Source organism: Fusarium keratoplasticum, chromosome 10 (assembly GCF_025433545.1).
Source record: "Fusarium keratoplasticum isolate Fu6.1 chromosome 10, whole genome shotgun sequence".
Taxonomy (NCBI): Eukaryota; Fungi; Ascomycota; class Sordariomycetes; order Hypocreales; family Nectriaceae; genus Fusarium; species Fusarium keratoplasticum.
In genome coordinates, this window is record NC_070538.1 from 2,657,299 (window position 1) to 2,678,348 (window position 21,050).

Here is a 21,050-nt window from a genome sequence, read left to right on the forward strand (position 1 = left end):
GTCGCCGGCGCAACTTGTTAGCCTTTCTGTCACGGAGGATCGGATTCAAGGAGGATACCCCTGGTGTCAGATTTGCCTTTGTCTGGTCTTGAACCCGTCGGATGTTGAGCAAGGTATTTAGCCTTTGTCGACCCCCAGACCGTTTCTTGTCTCGCCTCATCCCTTCAAGTCCTTCCCATCCGAACATCGTGGGTTCTGGGAACAAACAACAAGCTTTGACAGTCTTGCCTTTGACACTGTCGCCATCATGTCGTCGCTCCCCTACAATGGAACAGAGGGCAAGGCCGACGATGGCTATTCTTCTGGCATCCATGACCTGAATGTCTTCTACGACGTGAGTGGACAGTACTCTAACCGTAATCATGTCAACTAACATGCTGGCTCCAGACCGGGCACCTGACCTTCATCGTCATCTCCGCTGTCCTGGTTCTTCTCATGATTCCCGGCGTCGGCTTCTTCTACAGCGGCCTCGCCCGTCGCAAGTCTGCCCTGACGCTGATTCTGCTGTCCATGGCCTCGGTCGCCGTCATCAGCTTCCAGTGGTTCTTCTGGGGCTACTCCCTGACCTTTTCTCGAACTGGAAACGCCTTCCTGGGCGACCTCACCCAGTTCGGTCTCATGAAGACTCTGGCTCAGCCCAATGGATCTTCTTTCCTTCCTGATATCCTGCTGTGCCTTTACCAGGGCATGTTTGCCTGCATTACGTGAGTATCTCTCTCCAAACAAGGCGAGGGGAAATGCTAACTGGACAGTCCTGCCCTCGCTATTGGTGCCGTTGCTGATCGTGGCCGTGTCCTCCCTGCCATGGTCTTCATGCTCCTCTGGTCTACCATTGTCTACGACCCCATTGCCTACTGGACCTGGAACGGTAACGGTTGGCTGTTCAACCTCCCCAGCTACGACTTTGCTGGTGGCGGTCCCGTTCACGTTGCTTCGGGAACTTGCGCCCTCGCCTACTCCCTGATGCTCGGCAAGCGTACTGGTTACTCTCGCAACAACGGTCTCCCCTACCGTCCTCACAACGTCACCCACGTCGTGCTCGGCACCGTCTTCCTCTGGGTCGGTTGGTTCGGCTTCAACGGTGGTTCTGCTCTCGGCATGAACATTCGCGCCGTCATGGCCTGCTACGTGACCAACCTTGCCGCCTCTTGCGGTGCCATTGCCTGGACTCTTCTCGATTACCGTCTCGAGAAGAAGTGGAGCACTATCGGTTTCTGCTCTGGTGCCATCTCTGGTCTCGTTGCCATCACCCCTGCTGCTGGCTTCGTCAAGCCCTGGGCTGCTGTCATCATCGGTGTCTGCGGTGGTATCTTTTGCAACTTTGCCACCAAGCTCAAGTTCGTCCTCAACATCGATGACGGTCTTGATATCTTTGCCGTCCACGGTATCGGTGGCATGGTTGGCAACATCCTCACTGGTATCTTTGGAACGTATGTTTTTCACTCCTTGACTCACTTACAAACCCTCACTAACTCCTCTCCAGCAAATCCATCGCTAACCTCGACGGCGGCGAGTACGACCCCATCGGTTGGGTTGATGGCCACTGGGTCCAGCTCGGCTACCAGATCGCCGGCACCTGCGCCGCCTTTGGCTGGTCCTTTGTCCTCTCGTGCATCCTCCTGTTCCTCATGAACCTCATCCCCGGCCTCTCGCTGCGCGTCTCTGCCGAGGAGGAGGAGCTCGGTCTCGATGACGGTCAGCTCGGCGAGTTTGCCTACGACTATGTCGAGCTGACCCGACACATGGCTGATAGCACGCACCCTCACTCAGTTGCCAGTGCTCAGACTAGCCAGGAGAAGATTCAGGGGAATGCTTAGAGTTTCACGTGTGAGACTCTGGAGGATGGATGATACCATGGATACATAAGAAGTAGTACTTGTATGTCGTTGTCGTCGAGTTGTGAAGGCAATTATATATACCCATATATCTAGTGAGACGTTGGTCAACACCAGATAGTCAACTTAATAACACATTATTTATAAACTCAACGTCTTCAACAACCAAGAGTAAATCATTTGCATCAAAAGCAAGTCTATTGGCAACTCCAAAACTCGCGTCACAGCACAACGCAAAGCATCATGTAATCAGACTATGTGTCCCCCCAAGCAGGCATTATCAACACAATGACCGCTCTACCATGATCCTCTTCTCCTCTCAGAGGATGCCAGATAACCGCACAGCCTCTGTATAAAAAAAGCCAAGCAAAAGCCCGTCGTGACTGATCATGTACGTACGTGCCCCGTGTGTCCGTCCGCCTCCTCCATGCCGTTTACCCCCTCACCCCGTGGTATACCTAGTTACGTGTGGTTTCCTTGCCGTCAAAAGTCGTGGCCGCAAAAACCGCGGCGTGCCATTCACACAACAAAAAACTCCCCGGTGCGCGCGCGCTTTCTGTGTCTGTCGTCTAACCGTTCCAGAGAGCTCCTCTGCTCTTCTTCCAACGCCTTGGTCGTCCATTAGCCGGGTCGAACGCGGGGGAGCTGGCCCAAGGAGGTCCGTACCGTGGGCAAGAGAGAAGCCCAAAAACAAATTATGGTGGTGTCATCGCTAACCTGACCTGAGCCTTAAAGCAAACATTCTATCGTTTCAGTTCATCACGTCGGGTTGCTGCTGCTGCTGCTCGCCATTCTCCTGTGGTCGGTGGATAGTCGCCGTGCTCGCGCCTGTTGAAGGCTCTCCGTTGGTAGGACCTCCGTGGCCCAGGGTTGCCGCGCTGGCATGGCTGGTGACCTGAGGGAGCCGCTGCTGTTGTACTCCGCCTGCTGTCAGGTTGTTAATGGTGTTCCGATATGCCACAGACCCAAGCAATCCTGGAGCCGTTCGCGCTAGACGCGGCGAGGGCAAGAGGCGGGCCAGTGGCGCAAAGAGTGTAGGGAGCTGACCTAGTAATAAGCCGGGTGGCGGAGGGGGCACAGGGATGGCTTGTGTGAATGTGTTGTTCATGAGCTGGTTAGGATTCACAGTTCCGTTGGCGACGTTTTCGTTGACGGGGATAGGGACCTGGGCATCCACTGCCATCTCGCTACCGTCCATTCCTTCAAAGTCGTTGTCATCGTCGGCCATTTCATCATCGGCTCCCTCACCCACGGCAGCTGACTGTTGAGTAGCCACAGAGTTACGGGGTGCCCGGATAGCGTCCCAGCGAGCTGAGCGCGGCCAGCTGTTAGTCTCCCAGTATTCCTCGAACTGTGGTGAGGTATTTAGGAAGTCTCGGAACTTGGACACCATGGTGCCTGAAAAGACACAAAACACATCTCGTTGGTGCTGAGTAAACTCTGTAGCATGGTCAGCAGGGGTATCAAATCATAACTGAGTCAACGGACCTGGAGGCGCTTGTCGACAGTAGGGCTGGAAATCGTCGCGCTGGAAGGCAGCTACTCCCGTCAAACTGAGGTGAGTGAGTCTCGGACATGAGTTGAGCAGCTTCATAATGCTCTGTATGCAGTTAGTAGCTGTCCAGGAAAGAATAGGCTTGATCTATACTGACCTTGAGAGAGAGGTTGATACAGTAGCTGAGATGGACACGCTCGAGACTTGAAGCGTAGTATTCGCCGCCAACCAGAACACCGCTGGCATCTCGTCGCACTCTGGGTCGGTATGCGGCTTCAGCAAGCGCCAAGACAGACTCATCTGTGATGGAACTGCACTTGACCAGACCGATACGCTTCAGCTTGGGGAGAAGAGCAAGTCGCTTAACTGACTCATCCGTCAAGTTGACGCAGCAGCCGAGATCGATGTATCGGATGCGGTTGCAGTTCTGAACAAGCTTCTTGACTCCCTCGTCGGTGATGTTTCCACAGTGACCAAGATGCACATAGTGCAGGTTCTTGCCGAGCTTAGAAATGGCATGCACAGCAGCATCAGTGATGTTCCGGCACTTGGCGAGCACGAGATTACGTAGACGCGGTGCCACATCGATAATCTTTTGGACCGCAGCGTCCGTCAAGCGCATGCAAGAAGTCAGGTCGAGAATGCGGAGGTGCTCAAAGTGTCGTCCAGCAGGAAGCGATAGGAAGGCATCGTCGTCGATCAAATCGCAATTCGCCAATCGAAGCTCGCGCAGACAGTTGCCCTTGACCATCAGAGACGTGACTGGGCCGTTGCCGATGCGACTGCACTGATGAAGATCGATCTCGAGGATGTTGGGACAGTTATTGGCGAAAGCGTGGATAGCATCATCCTGAAGCTGGGCACACTCGTTGAGTTTCAACTACCACGGAATTAGTCACATGCATCAATCAACAGACTCATCCATACGCACTCTTTTGATATACCGGCAGTTGTTTGCTAGTGCAATCATGCTCTCGTTCGAGATGTTCTCGCAGCCGGAAATGTTGAGTCCTTGCAGGCGCTTGCAGTGCTCGGCGATGGCAGTGATCGACTGTTCCGTAATGTTCTTGTCATTGGAAATATCGAGAGCCAAGAGCGAGTTGCTGTTCTCGACGAGGGCGATCAAACCAGAGTCGGTGAGCCCGCGGCAGTTGGTGAGGGTCAGTCGCTCGACGCGGGTGCACACTGAGAGAGGCAACACGCTACCATCGTTGACCTTATCGGCGAGGGCAGCGAGGTTAAGCCGCTTGATGAAGTCACGATAGCTGAAAAAAGGGTGCTCGAGCTGCAGGGTCTGGCAAATGCTGCTGTGGTTCCTCCAATTCGTACAAGCAGGGCGGTGCCAAAGAAGGTCGACTGTGTTCCTGGCCCAACGCTTGCAGACAAGCATGCTGTGGTAGAGGTCTGAGGTGGCGCTCAACTTGGCAAAGATGCTAATGAGGATCTCGTTTGGCAGCCGGTTAACGGGCGGTTGGCAATCATCTTCGACCTGCATATCTTGAAAGTTTGGTACTCCGATGCTCGACTGTGAATCGTTTGCACCGAGGAAGAAGTCGGACTCTTCGTTGTCGGCGGGCGCGGGGGAAGTCGACGACGACGACGATCGGGAGTCATCTTGGTCGTCGGCGGGCGTAGGGCTCGGTCGAGCAGCGGCGGAAGCAGCCATGTTGGCGGGCAGGGCAGCGGACCGCATCAAAGGGCGATACGGGCACGCTGCTTGTGTTTATAACAGGCTAAGCGGTCGTCGAAGAACAGTTTTGGGCAACAAGGAGCCTGAAAATCAGGGATCACAAGGGTGATTCTTAAGCAGCGGCAACGGGCGACTGCGAGATTCGGGAGGCCCGTTCAAGGCCGATGAGGTTCGTTATCGTAGCGAAAGCGTATTCGACGTGACTTGAGTAGATGCAGGATGCTCGGGGACGCGGTCCGATGTCAACACGCTCGCTCGCTTCGAATGTATGCGTTTCGCGGCGACGATGAAACTGATGATGATGATGGTGGAACAGGCGGCGGTAGTTGGAGTTCGTAGGTTGGTTCCAGTTGGCAAGGCGAGCCAAAAACGGGGCGGAGCTTTTCGCTAAACTTGGGTACTGGCTGGGTTGGGCTTGGGTAGGGTACCTACGGTGGCCAGCACAGTACTCGTGTTGGCGCAGGTGGAAGCTGGGCTTTGCAAGTACCCGCAAGGACAGGGGAGGCGTCTGTGTTTATTTCCTTGGTTTCAGTCGCGATGGGAGGGATCTGGGTCCTTGATTTGGCAGATGCGCCCTGTAAATTCGCGTGGTCATGCGCTGGGAGCCCACTGTAAGCGCTGCAAGCCCGCCTGTGAAGACTCTGCACCTCACTCGGCGCGCGGACAAGGCGGTCCCCAGATGGTCCCGGATGTCCTTGTCTGCTAGTCGCGGGGATGACCGTAGTGGGGTTGAGGCGGGAGTCTTCTCTCTAGATCAGGGGGATGGCGCTTGCGGGTCTTGACTTGGATGTGACTCTGTAGAGTGACAAGCTTGATGAGAACCGTGAGGATGGATGCGAGGAATGCAGAGTGTCTCGCTGGATCGCGTGTTCAGGTCACGACCGATCACGTTGACTGCGGGGGAGACGGAGAGGGATATAGTAATATCTGATAGGTATACAGAGGTGTAATTCGTCGAGGCCAGAAACGGGCTTACTGGAGGCGCTTCATTGAGAGGTCTGAACAATGAAGTGGCGTCAGCCATTAATGACCCATGGAACATGAATAGGAGTTCTGGTTCGTATGGAAGGCTGGAGGAAAACGGCCAGGAGCGTCTGGATTCAACCTTGCTTCTCCAGCCACAATACGGCGCATGGAGAGAGGGAGTCCATGACGGTAATACCTGAGGATCATGCAAAAGCCCGAATTAGGGTATGACATGGGTCCTTTTGTTAAATGTCCAGGATCCCCTCCTGCCCTTAGGCTGATGTTACCATTAAAGAGTTCATGTCTTCGCTGATGACTCTTTAATGCGGAGAATGTCACGTTGTAGTGTCATCAACACGCTCTGTGAACAAGTGACCCCGCCTACCATTCTGCACTACATTTAATACGGAACCAGCTGTTCAAACTACAAATAATCATTCCGTAGATGCATGTGATATAAAGTCCCTCTCTCGTCCGAATCTCAGCTGGCTGCCTCAACTACTTTTCGATGCCCGACTCCAGGGTAAGAAAGATGCTCGTGATGGTGACGCTGACGTAGTTGCGTCGGTGATTAGATAACGACGTGATGTGGGGCATCGACACGGATCAGACGTTTTCCCGCCATCGTCCGTAGCTTGCCGGATCTTGATTGCACTTTCAGATCATCACTAACAACCTCCATGCCCTTCTTTTCCCATTCGATGGTTTGTTTTTGATTTGATATCTCCTCAAACATTGAATAGATACCCTCCTTTACCATCGCCGAGCGTCGTCATGCTTCGTCCTTCGACTCTTCGTCCCGTGCTTCGCGCGCAAGCTCGGACGCAATGCGCCATCGCCCGGGCATCCCGTCGTACCATGTTCTCTCAGCGTCAATCCAACCGTCTGGTCGATGATCTGGACGTGAATCACCTCAATGCGAAGCGAAGAGACTACGAGCAGAACCGCACTGCTTTCCTGGCCGCCGGTGCCATCGCTGGCATTGTTTCCTTCATTTACACAGCTTGGAAGCTCAAGCAAGCCATCGATGTCCAGAGCGAGAAGGAGAAGCGGGCTGTCAAGTGTGATGCGCCGATACCGACAGAAACCTTCAAGACTGAAGCGGGCGAGAAGCGCAAGGTTGTCCTCCACGACGAGGATGGTCAAGAGGTTGTTCCCACCGGCAACACCACCATCAAGTTGTATCCTCGGACGATAGACATCGAAGAGGTTGCCCCGCCTCAGAGCGCCCCCGGCCCAATTGCGGCTGCTGTTACCGACAAGAAGGGCACCGAGTTCACACTGGTTGGTCTGGGAACGAGGACGGTAACCTTCATTGGCATTGAGGTGTATGTGGTTGGCTTCTACGTCGCTACTCAAGACATTGAGAAGCTGCAGCACTACCTCGTCAAGAAGATCAACCCTCTAGCCACAACTCTGATTCCATCGGAGAAGGAGGCCCTGCGCAAGGCGCTGGAGGATGCGACCGAGGGCGAGGAGACATGGAATGCGATTCTGAAGGATGCCGGATGCCGCACGGCGTTCCGCATTACCCCCGTTCGGGACACAGACTTTCCTCATATGCGCGATGGGCTTGTGAGGGCAATTCAAGCTCGTACGGGTCGAGACTCGGAGTACAATGATGAGGCTTTTGGAACCGCTATGAAGACGTTCAAGCAAATGTTCCAGAGAGGTCTCGTCCTCAAGAAGAAGGAACTCCTCCTCGTCCGGGACGCCTCAGGGACATTGACGCTCACTTACAACAGCGGCGACTTCAAGGCGCCAAAGAAGAGCGTCATGGGAAGCCTGAGTGATGAGCGGCTGTCCAGGCTGCTCTGGCTCAACTACCTCGCTGGCAAGAAGGTTGCGTCAGAGGAGGCTAGGCGGAACATTATCAATGGCGTCATGGAGTTTGTTGAGAGACCCGTCGGCACTGTCGCCACGCAAGTTCTGTAGAGCAGGTATCACGAAGAGGTGTACGTTATGGGCAGCAAAAGACATGTATCACTAGGCAGGCACAACTCGACGAGTAAGGTCGAAGGTTTCATGAATTCAACTCATCTGCTTTTGCAGGTGCACGCAACACCAAGTGGCAATGCTATCTAGCCATCGTGTATCTATAGTTTACAAGCATCTATAGCTTGGAACTGAAGGTCATCAGCTCTCCTTGTCCAGGCAAACAAGAGTAGCCGGTCCTTACGCCTTCAATGCACCCGCCTCCTTGAGCAGGTTCTGGAGCTTGCCACCAGACTTCAAGCTCTGGACGTCCGAGTTGCCGCCAATGTGCTTCTGCTTGATGTAGACATTGGGGACGGTGCGCTGGCCAGAGATCTGCTCGAGGGCATCCTGGATGTCAGAGCCGTCGGCTGAACATGTTAGTAAGAGACTTATTCACCAGATCAAGTGGACAACATACGGATCTGGTCAAGCTCGAGGAGCTCGTAGACGGCGTTAAGATCGTCCAGGGTCTTCTTGGTCTGTCTGCAGTACGGGCAGTAAGACTTTGAGAAGACGACTGCGAAGACAAGGGTGTTAGCTACTATCCAAGAACGCATGCGCCCCACAGCGCCCATTACGGGATGGATTTCGACATACCAACAGCGTTGTCGTCAATGATTTGCTGAACCTTCTGGGAGATCTCTGCCATGGTGCCGGGACTGGGTGCGCGGTGGAAGAATGAACGGAAGAAGTTCATGGATGGGGTTTACTTGGCTTGTGAGAGCGGGGCGGAGAAGAAGAGGGCGGCGAGGTATTTATCTATCAGAGGGAGCCCTGGTGATTGATTGCGCGATAATGAACCTGAGGATGTCGGCACGTAGAGGCAAATCGGGGTGATTTGTCATGGGCTTCAAGTGCAATGGATTTGGAATAGGATTTGGAATATCGGCGTTGGGGATGTAATTCCATGGGGTTTCGGACGGAAAAGCGATGATGCAATTGCTTCTCAATCTGGGTCTCGGGGCTGAGTCAGCCTCTCAGATTCGACTGGAATCAAACGCTGTCCCTTGACTCTCTTCTCCAGGGCTTGACGCCCCGGCCTCGGGCCCTCTAGCGCCTTCTGGATAAATACCGGGCCCCCTGAATGTGCCCTCCCCCAGGGCTCTCCCGCTAGAACTGCCCGACGTCTTCCCCCAGGTTTCCATTGCCAATTGTCAGGCCATGAACCTGGAAGGAGGCGTCGGGTCCCCGTGCGGCTCTGGCTGCCCGAGATTAACCAGGCCCCGGGCTGAATGTTTCAATTTTTAGAAATCTGGCCTCGACCCTTTATCTCTACCAATCTCGACCTCTCACCATCACGAACTAACAACGGCTCCTTGATTTCCATCGTAGATCCGGACTGCTTGCAGCATCTGCTTTCTGCTCGTACATACAGCGCGATCCAAGATTCAGAATCTCCCGTCCCCTCCCGCCTGCATCTCGACCAATCGCTGAGCCCCCAGCCCGCATCCTCAAGCTGCCCGGTTTGCGACTTGCATCATCACCACACACATCCACCACGCGCATACGAATCTACGTTGTACAGAGGTACATACTTGCAGCCTGACCTCGACGTATTACGGCCAAGCCCCTCACAGTGTCACCGGAGAACCCAAGCCCCGACGCTTGTCAAACCGACTGACGCCTTGTCCGCCTGCGCTACCTGACCTGCCCGCCTTCTTGCTTGCCTTGCCTTGCCTGCTTGTCTGGCTTCCCCGCTGCCAACTCACTGCGTTGCGCACCGCCCGCGGGAACCTCTCTCGACACTGGTCGCCCAGGTCGCATCGCTGGGAAGACCCTGGCCCCAAGGGTCGTGATCGTCGTCCGCTGCCGCCACCTTTGTCCTCGTCGCGCGCTGCCCACCTGCTCCACATCAGCCCACGGTCGATCACAGAGAACCGCCTTGAACAGACGTCCTCTCGACCCGACCGCCCTGCCTTTACCTCGCTTCCTGTCCATGACCTTGGTCAATTAACTGCATTTGTATCCCCATTTGCCTCTAGGGTGTCCTCTTCGGGGCCACCTTAGAACCGACTGAACAAGGTGGATTCCGCCCAAGAAATCGTGGCATCTCCCGGTGCCTTACAAAACGTCACGTCCTACCTCAACGGGGCGTTGGCTAATCTCTCGTCTGCCTTTCAAGATTCGAGCGATTACATTTCCGACACTCTCGGTGTCCCTCCAACATTAGTCTACAGCAGCCTCGCCGTCCTGCTCGCCGTCCCCCTGACAATGTCGAGATACGGCTGGTCTATCAGCCGCGAACAACTTTCGCCCTACGGTTCTGTCCCCGGCGGTGTGCCCGCCGTCACCGACGATGACTTTAGCTACATCACTTCCCAAGATCTGGATGATGTGACCGAAGCCCAGTATTATCCCAGATCTCACTCGGCTGCCCCGCCAGCTCCCGAAGACGACGTCCTCTTGATCAAGAACAGGGGCGTGACATATCCGGCGCACTTTCCTGCGTATGCAATCGGAGATGGAAAGCTGCGGGTGATAGACGTCAAGGACCGGGTCGCTCTCATGATGGAGCTGCCTGTGCGGGGAACCTCACGGATCAAGCTCCTATACAAGGGCAAGCAGCTCAAGGACCCCATGGCGCCAGTTCGAGATTACGGCGTCAAAAACAACAGCGAACTGATGGCGGTGATTCCCGAGATTGATGATATCAGCAGCCCATCCGACGAGGAGATGGTGATTGTTGATGCGCCCCGGGAAGACAGGAAAGCCCGCCGTCGCAGAAAGAAGCGTGACAAGAAGAAGGGCATCACCAGTGACGGTGACTCTGTGTCGGCGAGCAGCCCTCGCGACAGTACCTCTACGTTTGATCAGCCTCGATCACCTCCTGCGCCGCCTGTGTCCTCTGGAGCGACCAGTGGCCCCATGAAGGCTCTGGACGATCTCGCTGTCGAATTCCAGATCAAGTGGCTGCCCCTTTGCACTGACTACATCGAGGCGCCCCCCTCCGATCCCAAGAAGCGGGAGGAGGAACATCGCAAGGTGTCAGAGTCCATCATGCAGCACATCATGCTCAAGCTTGACTGCATTGACAGCGAGGGTATTGCAGAGGTCAGGGCGAGGAGAAAGGAGCTGGTCCAGCAGGTCCAGAAGACACTGAAGGAACTGGATGTTGCAAAGGACTCATAACCCGAACTTTCCTACTCATAGTTGTTGACGGCCATGTTAGAGGCCGAGAAGATTGTCTAGTATCGAGTGCATTTGGCGTTAAACCGGATGGATATGCGGATGCTCGTTTACCATTTGCTATTCTCATTAGAACAAGCTGTACAATAGATCCAAGGAGATTCGACGGCCTTGACGATGATGACAAAGATAGAAAGCCTGGACAGATTGTATTCTCTTCTTTAACCAACTATTTGGGATTTGGCTAGACCACTTGAATCTAGATCACATTTGCTTCATCTCCAGGTTTCCTGATCCGTGACGATAACCCTTACCCATCCGCCGTCGGAACGATCCACCGAGGTCACGTGCCAAATCACCGACTTTCCCCGGATGCCCGAGATCCATTTCAAGCTTTGTGGGAAGGGCGCGCCCGCGCTCGGTAAATTGTCGGCACCAAGGCTCTAGGTCTCTAAACCCTAAGCACATCCAGCACCGCTTCTGCCGAATCACGCCCTTTCCGTATGGGGCTAGCGTATTTCCATCCAAAGGCACAACGAGCCCTCAAGCGGTCCTTGGATTTTTCGCACGTCAATCATATCGCGACCACTTCCACCCAACATTCGAGGGACGACTAACCCCAGCAGCACAGGAAATACAGATTCTCGCCGGCCAGGTTCGAGGATTTGTTTGTCTTAGCCGTCGTCTGAGCTGCCCTTCTTTTCCTTTTCTTTAATTCCCCCAGAAAAGACGGTTACGATGTCGACGTTCGAGCAGGTTGTGAGTAACCTTCAAGTCTACCGCACAACCATGGTGATGCGACCACGGGTCGAGGGCAGAGGCAGGATGCAGGCGCTGGGAATGGATTGAGGATGCTGCGGGATCTCCAAGACCTCAGCGCCGGCTTCTGCCTTGAACTCGACGCCCGCTGCTTTCACATGGGAATATTTAAAGGTGCATTTCGCTGACCTTTGTGCGTCTTCTAGGTCGTCATCGATGGCAAGGGCCATCTCCTTGGCCGACTCGCCTCCATTGTCGCCAAGCAGCTCCTTAGCGGCCAGAAGATTGTCATCGTCCGCTGCGAGGCTCTCAACATCTCTGGCGAGTTCTTCCGCGCGAAGCGTATGTCTCCCCCACGACGCACAACTCCGACCTGTGGCCGAACACCACCACCACCGGGCACCACCACGACGAGCCAGGACACAAGCTGATGATGCCAACAGTCAAGTACCACGCCCACCTCCGAAAGATCACCCGATTCAACCCCACCCGCGGAGGTGAGCAGAACCGCTTCCCAGTGTCGAGATGCAGTCATTGACTCCAAGACAGGTCCTTTCCACTTCCGTGCTCCTTCCCGAATCTTCTACAAGGCCGTCCGTGGCATGATCCCCCACAAGACTGCCCGTGGTGCCGCCGCTCTCGAGCGCCTCAAGGTCTTTGAGGGTGTCCCCCCTCCCTACGACAAGAAGAAGAAGATGGTCGTCCCCCAGGCTCTCCGTGTTCTCCGACTCCAGCCCGGCCGCAAGTACTGCACCGTTGGCCGTCTGAGCCACGAGGTTGGCTGGAAGTACCAGGACGTTGTTAGCCGGTATGTTTTTGTGCTCATAGGCTGAAGATCATCACTGACATTATACAGATTGGAGGACCGAAGAAAGGCCAAGGCCGCGGCCTACTACGAGCGCAAGAAGATTGCTGCCCGACAACTCTCGGACGCCAAGAAGACCGCCGCCGTCAAGGACGAGACCACCAAGGCCCTCGCTGCCTTTGGCTACTAAGCCAGCCATATCCCTCGACTTTAGGTTCTTGCCGGTCTAGGTAAAACTTGGCACCATGATTTCTCGTGCGTTTCGTTAGATTGGCGCGGCGGTTCAACAAAGGGATTTACTTGATTTGCTGAGTGATGGCAAGGGCGGCTTGAGGAGAGGATGTCGATTCCCCCAAAAATGTTCTAAATGAAGTCCCGTCGTCTGGAACCCCCATTCCCCAAGAGAAGAAAAATAAAGCACAGAAACCCACAATCAACATGATGAATCCATGAGGATGAGAGAGACTATGTGCCGAGATTTTTGCACTCTTGTCATTATGAGGACCAACGATGGGACTTTGTTTCGGGGCGTCATATGGGTTTTTTTCTCTTGGAATCTGTCATGTCTCTTCTTCATCTATCACCCAAGGACGCCAGTAGTTCGGCGGACGGGTTCAAGGGGATGGTGAAGGGAGGTGCTTGTTACATCGGGACAGGGTCTCGCATTTTGCACTAGGAGTAGAAAAGGAAAGGTTCTTGTTTGATCAAGTGGTATATACGACGAAATGCATTGTGATGGCTGTGACTTGTGCGAGATGAAGCGAGGTGAAGACGTCATGTCATGGTGATTTGGGTGATTGATGGCATGATGGGATCTATCAAGGTCCATGGAATGGACCAACCTGTCAATGATTGCGTATTGTGTGGGGAGTCCTATCATTGGGCGAATTGTGAGTTCATTAAAGTATGGAGAGCCCCAATATGTGGGACAGATGACATGTTTATTGAAGCAACAATTCATCATGGAAATAGGGCACACAACTATGTTTAAGCGACAACACCGATGATAACATGACATGAATTAGCGGAGATCCCCCTTGATATCATATCATTGAAATCCAGTTCAATAAATACAAGCAATTGACTTGCTAGAGCAGGCAATTGTTCTGCGATATACTGACTGAGGTTGTTCATGTCAATCTCCAGGGTAAGGCAAGGTGGCCGCGAGGGGTGTCATGTGCCACTAAGATAAGATAAGAACTTTAAGTGAGGTGTCCTAAACATCAACTTATTACTTGCAGCGCCCACGGAGAGTGACAGACAACCTCAACACCACGCTTTTCCACCTTGCGCGCTCGCAACACAGTCGCTCTTTTACCAACAGACCCAAAAGACACCCGCGACTCGCCAGTATAAAAAACAGCACCTGCGCAACACATAAATCACATCCGTCACCATGTCGGACCTTACACACTTTGATCTCCTCCCTCTCCAGATGGACCCTCAATCCAAGTCCATCTCGTCACTCAACCCATCCCGCGCCCTCGCCGCCGAACTCGAGACCCTCAACGCTCTGCACCGCTCGCTGCTCAACCTCGAGACACCATCAGGAGCTCCCCCCCCTCCGATTCCCGTCAACCCCAAGCGCACGGCCAACGTGACCAAGCTCCGCGACTCGGGCAACGCAGAGTACCGCAAGGGCAAGTACACCGACGCCATCAAGTTTTACACTCTGGGTCTGCAGATGGCCATGACGAGGCCTATGTGGGAGCCCGCGGCCCTGGTGCGAGAGGAGGTCAGCTCGCTACTGGCGAACAGGGCGCAGGCGCACATGGCGCTGCAGAATTGGGCCGAGGGCGCTGTGGACGCGCACGCGAGCGTCGAGGCGAGGTGGGTTGGAAACGCCAAGGCGTGGTGGAGGAGGGGAAGGTGTCTGAGTGAGATGGGAAGGTTGGAGGAGGCGAGGGATTGGGTCAAGAGGGGTCTTGAGGTTGAGGGTGAGGAGGCTGAGCTTGTGCAGTTGCTCAAGGATGTCGAGGGCAAGATTGAGAAGGACCAAGCATGATTTGGGACGTGGAGTCGAGGGTGATTGTGTGGTTGAGCGTGTGCTGAAATGTAGATGGCTTCGGCAGTGGTTCACCTGAGACATGGGATGGCCATGACCATCTGCAGGTACAGAGCTCAGAGAGGGCGAGATACTAGCCGAAGATGTCTCAGCCTGGATATGCCACACCAAGGCATGACGGAATGCGGGTTTTATGTTGATGGTAATGGGTTTGTTGTTTCTGCCGTGTTTTTTATAGGGAGTTTATGCCTGTCAAAATGCCTTCATGTCAATGCGAAAGAATACCTATTTCTTGACAATGTACCGCTACGTCTTCAACTGGTCTCGATATATGACAAGGCTTCCATGTCAATGAAATGGAGCCCCTGGAGTCTTCATACGCAACACCTCTGGAGTTCGTGTATTTTGAAATGCTTCCATCAATGCAAAAAGACCCCTCCACGAGGTCCAACATATGTCATGCACGTTGCTCACAGGGAAGTACTAGTATCTGCCTTGGACTCCTAGGTACGCATGTCTATGTAACTTCTCTAGATGTAGGATACCCTTGGTTCTTCAATACGTAGCCACTTTCCTACAGTTGGCTTGTGTCCGTATCAAAGCGCTCTCATGGAAGTCAATGCGAATGAACCCCTGACTCCTCAGCACCACCACGTTTCCTGCAAGTTGACGTCTGTGTCAGAAATATTCCGTGTTAATGCAAGTATTCCCCAAGTACTTCAATACACACCCGACTTTCTTCACAGGGAGTCATGAATGCACTACATGTCGTGCCAATGCCAAGAGCCCTTGATTCTTCAACTCTATAGGATCCAGGTGCATCACCTCCACTCAGTGCTGCTCTACACAACGAAAGCTACCCAGCATCCATGGTAGAAACAATAAAGAAGACTGATTTGACGGCCGTGTTTCTCGGCATGAGGGGGTAACTAGGCAAAGACGCGAAAAAAAAAAGAACATGATATCCGCCAAAATACATGGGTAATCGTACACTTCCTTGGGATTCTTGCCGCCCTTTGCTCCTCTCTTTCTTCCCTTGCGCCTGGCTCTTTTGCTTTGGCGACATGACGATTGAAAGAATAAACGCGTGTATCCCTCTCGGTCACCCCCTTTGTTTCCCTGATTTCATTCCATCCAACTCCGGAATCTTCGGTAGAAGTCCTGGGCTCGGCACCATGTCACGTTGTTCCCCTCCCTCCCTGTTTATCCATCCCTGACATGCCATTAAAAATAAGAGAGAACTAAAAAAGGAAAACAGTAACTGTCTTTCATGGTGTGCGTATCCTGAGTTTGGGGTCTGTATTCGTGAAAAATGAGGCTTTGGCGGGTGGTATAGTTGGTTGGTTGGTAGAGGGAGTCAAAGTGGTGTGGGTTGTCCTTTGTCCCCCCCTGGAGTTGGGCTGATGGTCGTGGGCCAATGCGGGTGGTTTGCGATGGGTGCCCGAAGCGAGGAGTAGCATGCCTTTGCGAAAAACGAGGAAAAAACGCTGGTTTCGAGTGGGAAACAAGAGGCAGTTTTGCTTGATCGAGGCATTTTCAGCCGCGAGATGATCAAGTTTACTCAGCCTTCTCGCTGAGCTTCTCGTTGAGGCTCTGACCGCGAGGTCGCATGACGGCGTCCTGGCCGACCATCCTCCTGTCGAGGGCGCGCTCGAGCTTGGCGCCCAGGGCGAGCTTGCTCATGGTGTCGGTCTTTTCGTCGGTGAGGACGACGCGCTGCGAGGTGAGGGCCTTGTTCTCCATGCGGTCGAGGCCAGTGGCGATGTCGCGGATCTCGGCGTGGGCCGAATCGGTGGTCTGGACGGTGGGAGCGAACGAGGGAGCCATGCTGTAGGTGCTGAAGCGAACAGAGTTGCGGTTCTTGGAAGGGTCAGCTGCTGGTTGATCCTGCTTTTGATCCTGCTTGCGACGGCTGGGTTGGGAGTGGGCGTGCGAAGAGGACCAGGGAAGAGGTTTGGCCATGTTGAGGGATGGGCGAGAGTTAAGCGGTTTTGAGTGTGAAAGGTGAAGGGTTGCGACAGTGAAACAGGAGAGATATAGAACAAAGAAGAGAGTATATGGCAGGGTATGGGTAGACAGGGAACAAAGACGATGATGACAAGCTGAACCAGGCGGCTGGAGCAAGCAAACAAAGATGGACAATCAGTCACATCTCAACAGTTGACTTGCTCGCGTCCTCAAACACCACGGTGGGCAGACAGCGGATCCCCCGGTGAAGGGGACAGGGCAGACAGGCGGGCGAAACAACCTAGAGGAGGGGGAGGACGTACCGAAGGGGCCATGATGGGCCGGGAAGAGTCCAAGGAGGCAGGCATGATGGTGGACAATGCGCGATACGACGCTGACTTGGGTAAAAGGAAGAGAAGCTGGTGCTGGTGCTGGTGGATACTAGCGACGAGTATGAAACGGAAGTGATTGAAGTCGAGAGAAGAGGCGAGCAGCGACGGATGAGTCGATAGTCGGAGGAGCGAGAGGACCGGACAGGCAAGGCGCGGTAGGTTGTGGTATGGTAGCCAAGGCTTGAATGGATCGAGTTATAGGTAGGTAGTTAAGTTGTTTTGGTGCGCGACGGTGAATCGGAGCTTGATCAAGTTGGGCGTGGTCTGGCGTGGTCTGGTCCGGTCAGGTTATAGTGGACAAGAGTCAACGAGGAGAGACTGAGAGGGAAAACGGGCACGGAAAAGAAATTGGGCAAAGGATGGAGTAAAAAGAAATGGCGAGCAGGGGGTGGGAGGACTTGGAGATTAAAGAGAACAAGAGAGGACGAAGATGAGACGGGACGGGAATGGCCATGGATGGTATGGTCTGGTCTGGTCTTGGTCTCAGCGCGTACGTGCGTGCGCTGCGCGTGCGTAAGGTGCACACACTTCTCAGGGAGGGGAGGGGCTTACTTTGAGGTACAGTACCACCTTGGGGTCGTTTTTTTTTTTTTTTTTCTTCCTACTCAGGTACTTGGAGGGTGGGAGGTGGTACGGCTGTAGTACAAGTCACTTGAAGGATTAATTCCAAATGTTGTTTACTAGTTAGAGTGTCAAGAGGTGCAACGATGGCGGCGGGCGCTATAATTACAGAAGGACAAGATGAAGCCGATCACTCTCAAAGCAAGGTAACTTGTAAGCCCAAGTTTCAGAACAGAGACCAGGGGGGTTGCTTTGGATGGCACGATTGAGGTGATGGTGATGGGTGTTGGAGGAGTGGAGAGAGGACAGACAGACATGACCCCTGAGACGAGACGAGCGGTACCTGTGCGACGACAGACACATCATGTACCCCGGGCGGGGCCGAGCACTGCAGTCCAGACTCTACAGAGCATTGGTCGAGGGTCTAGAGGAGAAGCTATTCAGCTTCATCTTTTCAATATTGGCTTCTCCAGTCGGTAATGTAATGTATTGAAACTGTATCCGCTCGTCCTCATCAAGTGACGCCTCGGTGATCACCCGCTAGAGTCGACCCAGCGATTGGCCAATCCTCCACGTCGTCGCCTCGTGGACTCGTGGCCTCTAGCCGGGGGAAGCTGAGGGTGTGCAGCTGCAAGCACGTCTCGTCTTCCAGGGGTTCAAAGTCCAGGTTCGCGCCAGGGGGGGATCCAGATGGGGACAGATGCAGACTCTGCCCCACGAGGCATACATACAGGCCTTTTTCTCTTAGTGATCTCCAAGGCCTGGAATGAGAATCTCAGCCCGACGAAACATTAAACATCACACGGCTTCCCACTCTAGTTAGGACCCCTTTGACTTTTCTTCCTCTCCTCGGCCTGGCACTCCGGCTCGTGTGCCAATCCAGCCAATGCCTGGAGCTGGGTGCGCCACTCGCGTGGGAGCCATGAACCTTGCCGCACGCCTTGGATCTGGCTGTCTGGGCAAAGCAGGAAGTTACAGTAGCAAGCATCATGGTGATTGAATGACGATGTGCTTGCTTGATCTGTGAATGGGGGCGCTAAGCGAGGGGTGGTGACTGGCAGTGTTTACGATGGTGATGCCTTCAGCGCAACCTCGGATTCATGGACAATGATCAACATTTCTTGTTTTGTTTTTTGTCATGGCCCTTGCAGTGGGTGCGTGTGGGTGGTAGAGTTAAAAACACGAGACCCGCATTACAATGTGGAAATGAACAAGCAGAGGCAAGGGAGGCCATTCAGGTCGAGGTTGTGCAACCAACGGCCAGACGCTGACCTTGACAAGATGTTGAACAATTACACTCTAGCCCATCTCGAGGTTGATCATCAATCATCACGGGAATAGCTCGCCCGTAGCTTCAGGCTTCAGCTAACAATATTCAGCCCAGCTGTCTCTTTTCTTTGACAACCCAATCTCACAAGAGACAAGACCATCAAACTCCGGATCCATCTGGGTCGGTCTCGTCTCGCGCGAGGCGCCATCGGGGCTGCCGCTCGCTCGTCTCGTCATCCGACACCAACAACAAAAGGCGCCGTCTTAGCCTTGCGGGATGGCTGCTAATTCCGGTGGAGTTGGTGGTCGATCGCCTCTTAAGATTTTGATGGCATGTCTCACAAAGACAAAGCCATCTTTTTTAGTCCAAACATACGATTGACCTCGTTTGACCATGGGAAAGTCGAGATAACTCGGGTAGAGTAGGAGGGAAATGTTGGGCTTCACTCGCTTCTGGTGGAGTTGCAGCGAACAAAGCAAGCAGAGCCTCTCTCACAAACGATCCGTCATCTCTACAACTCTAGACGAATCATCAGCTTTGCTCACCGGAGTGCCAGAGTCACACCTTTTGGCGGCAATGGGCTGACGTTTCAGCCCGCTCTCGCGGATCATCATGGCCCGGCCTCTTTTTCGTCCTTCCCTTGGTCCCTGATTTGATCAGCCCCCCCAAAGTTTTCGTCTCAGGTGCTGTCCTGTCAATCATACAGTACCCTCCCCGGCCACGCACGAGGAGACCACGAGCCAGATCCTGGTTCTTCCTGCAGACGTAGCACGTGGCATCTCTCCCAGCTGTTGAGAGCAAATCAACTGCCCGTCGGAAGGCATCGACTTCTGGCCAAACTATCCCGCTTGAAGAAAGCGTCCGTCCCTCCTTCGGCAGTGGGTGCGTCTCGGCAGCTGGAGAGCCAACAACGCTCGCTTTGATTCATCTCGGACCCCAAGGTGGACTCATCCGGACGTCTGTGGCTAAAAGTATGTCGCAAAGGAAGTAGCTGTATGCTTTGGAGGACACTTGGTTGGTGAGGAGGCATTGGGTGGAGATGAGAAAAGTGCTTTGACCGTGTCTGGTTTCGTTGACGTTAGAGACAGAAGAATAGCCCGAGACGGAGAAACCGGAGATGTTCATGGTATGGCTTGCTCTTATACCCGGTGAAGTCGCACACACTCGGTGATACACAAAGGATAAGAGGAATGTATTTCAGGTCTACAAGACTCAATGTCTAGAACCCCAACCCCTTCACATCATCATCATCATCATCATCATCAGCGCTTGGACTTGTGTCTCTTCTTGCTGGACTTGGTCTTGCCCGAGGCATACTCCAGGTCGATCTTGTACCCCGAGCCTCCCGAGCTCGACTTGGACGTCGACGGGGACGGCGTCGAGTCCTCCTCGGACACGGCGGCCGGGAACCCCCCGATGAGAGAAAAGGCCGAGCCGCGCCGATGCGACTTTGTGGCGCTGCTGTATCCGAACTTGCGGGATGCCGAGCCTTTGCGCATCTCTGGGAACGTCATGTCGGGTGTTGGATCACGACTCGAGCCTGGATGTGTTAGAGTTGCTCGATGAGAGGTAAGAGAGAGGCTTACCATATCGGATACACTTGCTACAGCAGCCGTGATCACACGTTGTCTCAACAGCCTCAACGGCATAAGACTCGGGATCCATCTCGAGACGACTCAGGGGCATGGTGCACCATCCTTGAGTGTTTGGCCCCTGGCGGCACGAGCAGCAGGTCCAGCTGCCCCCTTTGCTTTTGAACTGACAGTTCTGGAGGGGGCAGTCGGAGTTGGTGGGCTGGGCGGCAGCGAAGGAGATGTTGGAGCAGGGCGTCTCGTAACCCGTCTCGAGGTCGATGAGGGCAGAGGGGCAGTAGTGCCAGTTGATGGACGTGTGGGAGCAGGGGTGATGTCGAGGATGGCCGTGGCACATGTTGCTGGTTGTGGATTGGGATGGAGTATATGCTGTGGTATGGGGTCTGGGAGGCTGGTAAGGGGTATATGGAGGTGAGATGAAGTCAAAGAAGCTTGATGCGAGGCCAAGAAATGTGAAATTGGATCTGGAAAGACGAGTTGAGGTTTGAAGTGAGAAGGATGAGATGGCATACAGCAAACAAGCAACACTCCCATCAACAGCAGCTTCACTCATCCCCTATTTATACACCTCGTCAACTCGCCCACCAGGATCCAGAGCAGCCTATCCATCTGCGTAGATCGAACTCGACG

The 21,050-nt window shown here is 54.0% G+C and overlaps 9 protein-coding genes across 9 annotated transcripts; 5 read left to right on the forward strand and 4 right to left on the reverse strand.

Moving 5' to 3' along the window:
• Positions 1–247: 247 nt before the first annotated feature.
• On the forward strand, positions 248–1,817 carry NCS57_01271100 (Ammonium transporter; the record flags this gene model as incomplete). The annotated part of the gene is made up of 4 exons (XM_053062376.1): positions 248–334; positions 388–704; positions 753–1,430; positions 1,484–1,817. The coding sequence occupies 4 exons, from the start codon at positions 248–250 to the stop codon at positions 1,815–1,817; spliced, it is 1,416 nt and encodes a 471-aa protein (XP_052908904.1).
• A 769-nt stretch (positions 1,818–2,586) lies between these two features.
• Positions 2,587–5,023, reverse strand: NCS57_01271200 (F-box domain-containing protein; the record flags this gene model as incomplete). The annotated part of the gene is made up of 4 exons (XM_053062377.1): positions 2,587–3,275; positions 3,324–3,435; positions 3,488–4,210; positions 4,262–5,023. The coding sequence occupies 4 exons, from the start codon at positions 5,021–5,023 to the stop codon at positions 2,587–2,589; spliced, it is 2,286 nt and encodes a 761-aa protein (XP_052908905.1).
• A 1,737-nt stretch (positions 5,024–6,760) lies between these two features.
• Positions 6,761–7,921, forward strand: NCS57_01271300 (Chalcone-isomerase domain-containing protein; the record flags this gene model as incomplete). The annotated part of the gene is made up of 1 exon (XM_053062378.1): positions 6,761–7,921. The coding sequence occupies one exon, from the start codon at positions 6,761–6,763 to the stop codon at positions 7,919–7,921; it is 1,161 nt and encodes a 386-aa protein (XP_052908906.1).
• A 178-nt stretch (positions 7,922–8,099) lies between these two features.
• On the reverse strand, positions 8,100–8,660 carry NCS57_01271400 (uncharacterized protein; the record flags this gene model as incomplete). Its single annotated transcript, XM_053062379.1, has 4 exons — positions 8,100–8,112; positions 8,166–8,331; positions 8,382–8,480; positions 8,561–8,660. 4 exons carry the CDS (start codon positions 8,658–8,660, stop codon positions 8,100–8,102), a joined length of 378 nt encoding a protein of 125 aa, XP_052908907.1.
• A 1,514-nt stretch (positions 8,661–10,174) lies between these two features.
• NCS57_01271500 (uncharacterized protein) lies at positions 10,175–11,092 on the forward strand (the record flags this gene model as incomplete). Its single annotated transcript, XM_053062380.1, has 1 exon — positions 10,175–11,092. One exon carries the CDS (start codon positions 10,175–10,177, stop codon positions 11,090–11,092), a length of 918 nt encoding a protein of 305 aa, XP_052908908.1.
• Positions 11,093–11,827: 735 nt separating this feature from the next.
• On the forward strand, positions 11,828–12,843 carry NCS57_01271600 (uncharacterized protein; the record flags this gene model as incomplete). Its single annotated transcript, XM_053062381.1, has 5 exons — positions 11,828–11,848; positions 12,055–12,190; positions 12,292–12,345; positions 12,398–12,656; positions 12,705–12,843. 5 exons carry the CDS (start codon positions 11,828–11,830, stop codon positions 12,841–12,843), a joined length of 609 nt encoding a protein of 202 aa, XP_052908909.1.
• A 1,206-nt stretch (positions 12,844–14,049) lies between these two features.
• Positions 14,050–14,658, forward strand: NCS57_01271700 (uncharacterized protein; the record flags this gene model as incomplete). The annotated part of the gene is made up of 1 exon (XM_053062382.1): positions 14,050–14,658. One exon carries the CDS (start codon positions 14,050–14,052, stop codon positions 14,656–14,658), a length of 609 nt encoding a protein of 202 aa, XP_052908910.1.
• A 1,557-nt stretch (positions 14,659–16,215) lies between these two features.
• NCS57_01271800 (uncharacterized protein) lies at positions 16,216–16,620 on the reverse strand (the record flags this gene model as incomplete). The annotated part of the gene is made up of 1 exon (XM_053062383.1): positions 16,216–16,620. The coding sequence occupies one exon, from the start codon at positions 16,618–16,620 to the stop codon at positions 16,216–16,218; it is 405 nt and encodes a 134-aa protein (XP_052908911.1).
• Positions 16,621–20,090: 3,470 nt separating this feature from the next.
• Positions 20,091–20,757, reverse strand: NCS57_01271900 (uncharacterized protein; the record flags this gene model as incomplete). The annotated part of the gene is made up of 2 exons (XM_053062384.1): positions 20,091–20,368; positions 20,415–20,757. The coding sequence occupies 2 exons, from the start codon at positions 20,755–20,757 to the stop codon at positions 20,091–20,093; spliced, it is 621 nt and encodes a 206-aa protein (XP_052908912.1).
• Positions 20,758–21,050: the final 293 nt, after the last annotated feature.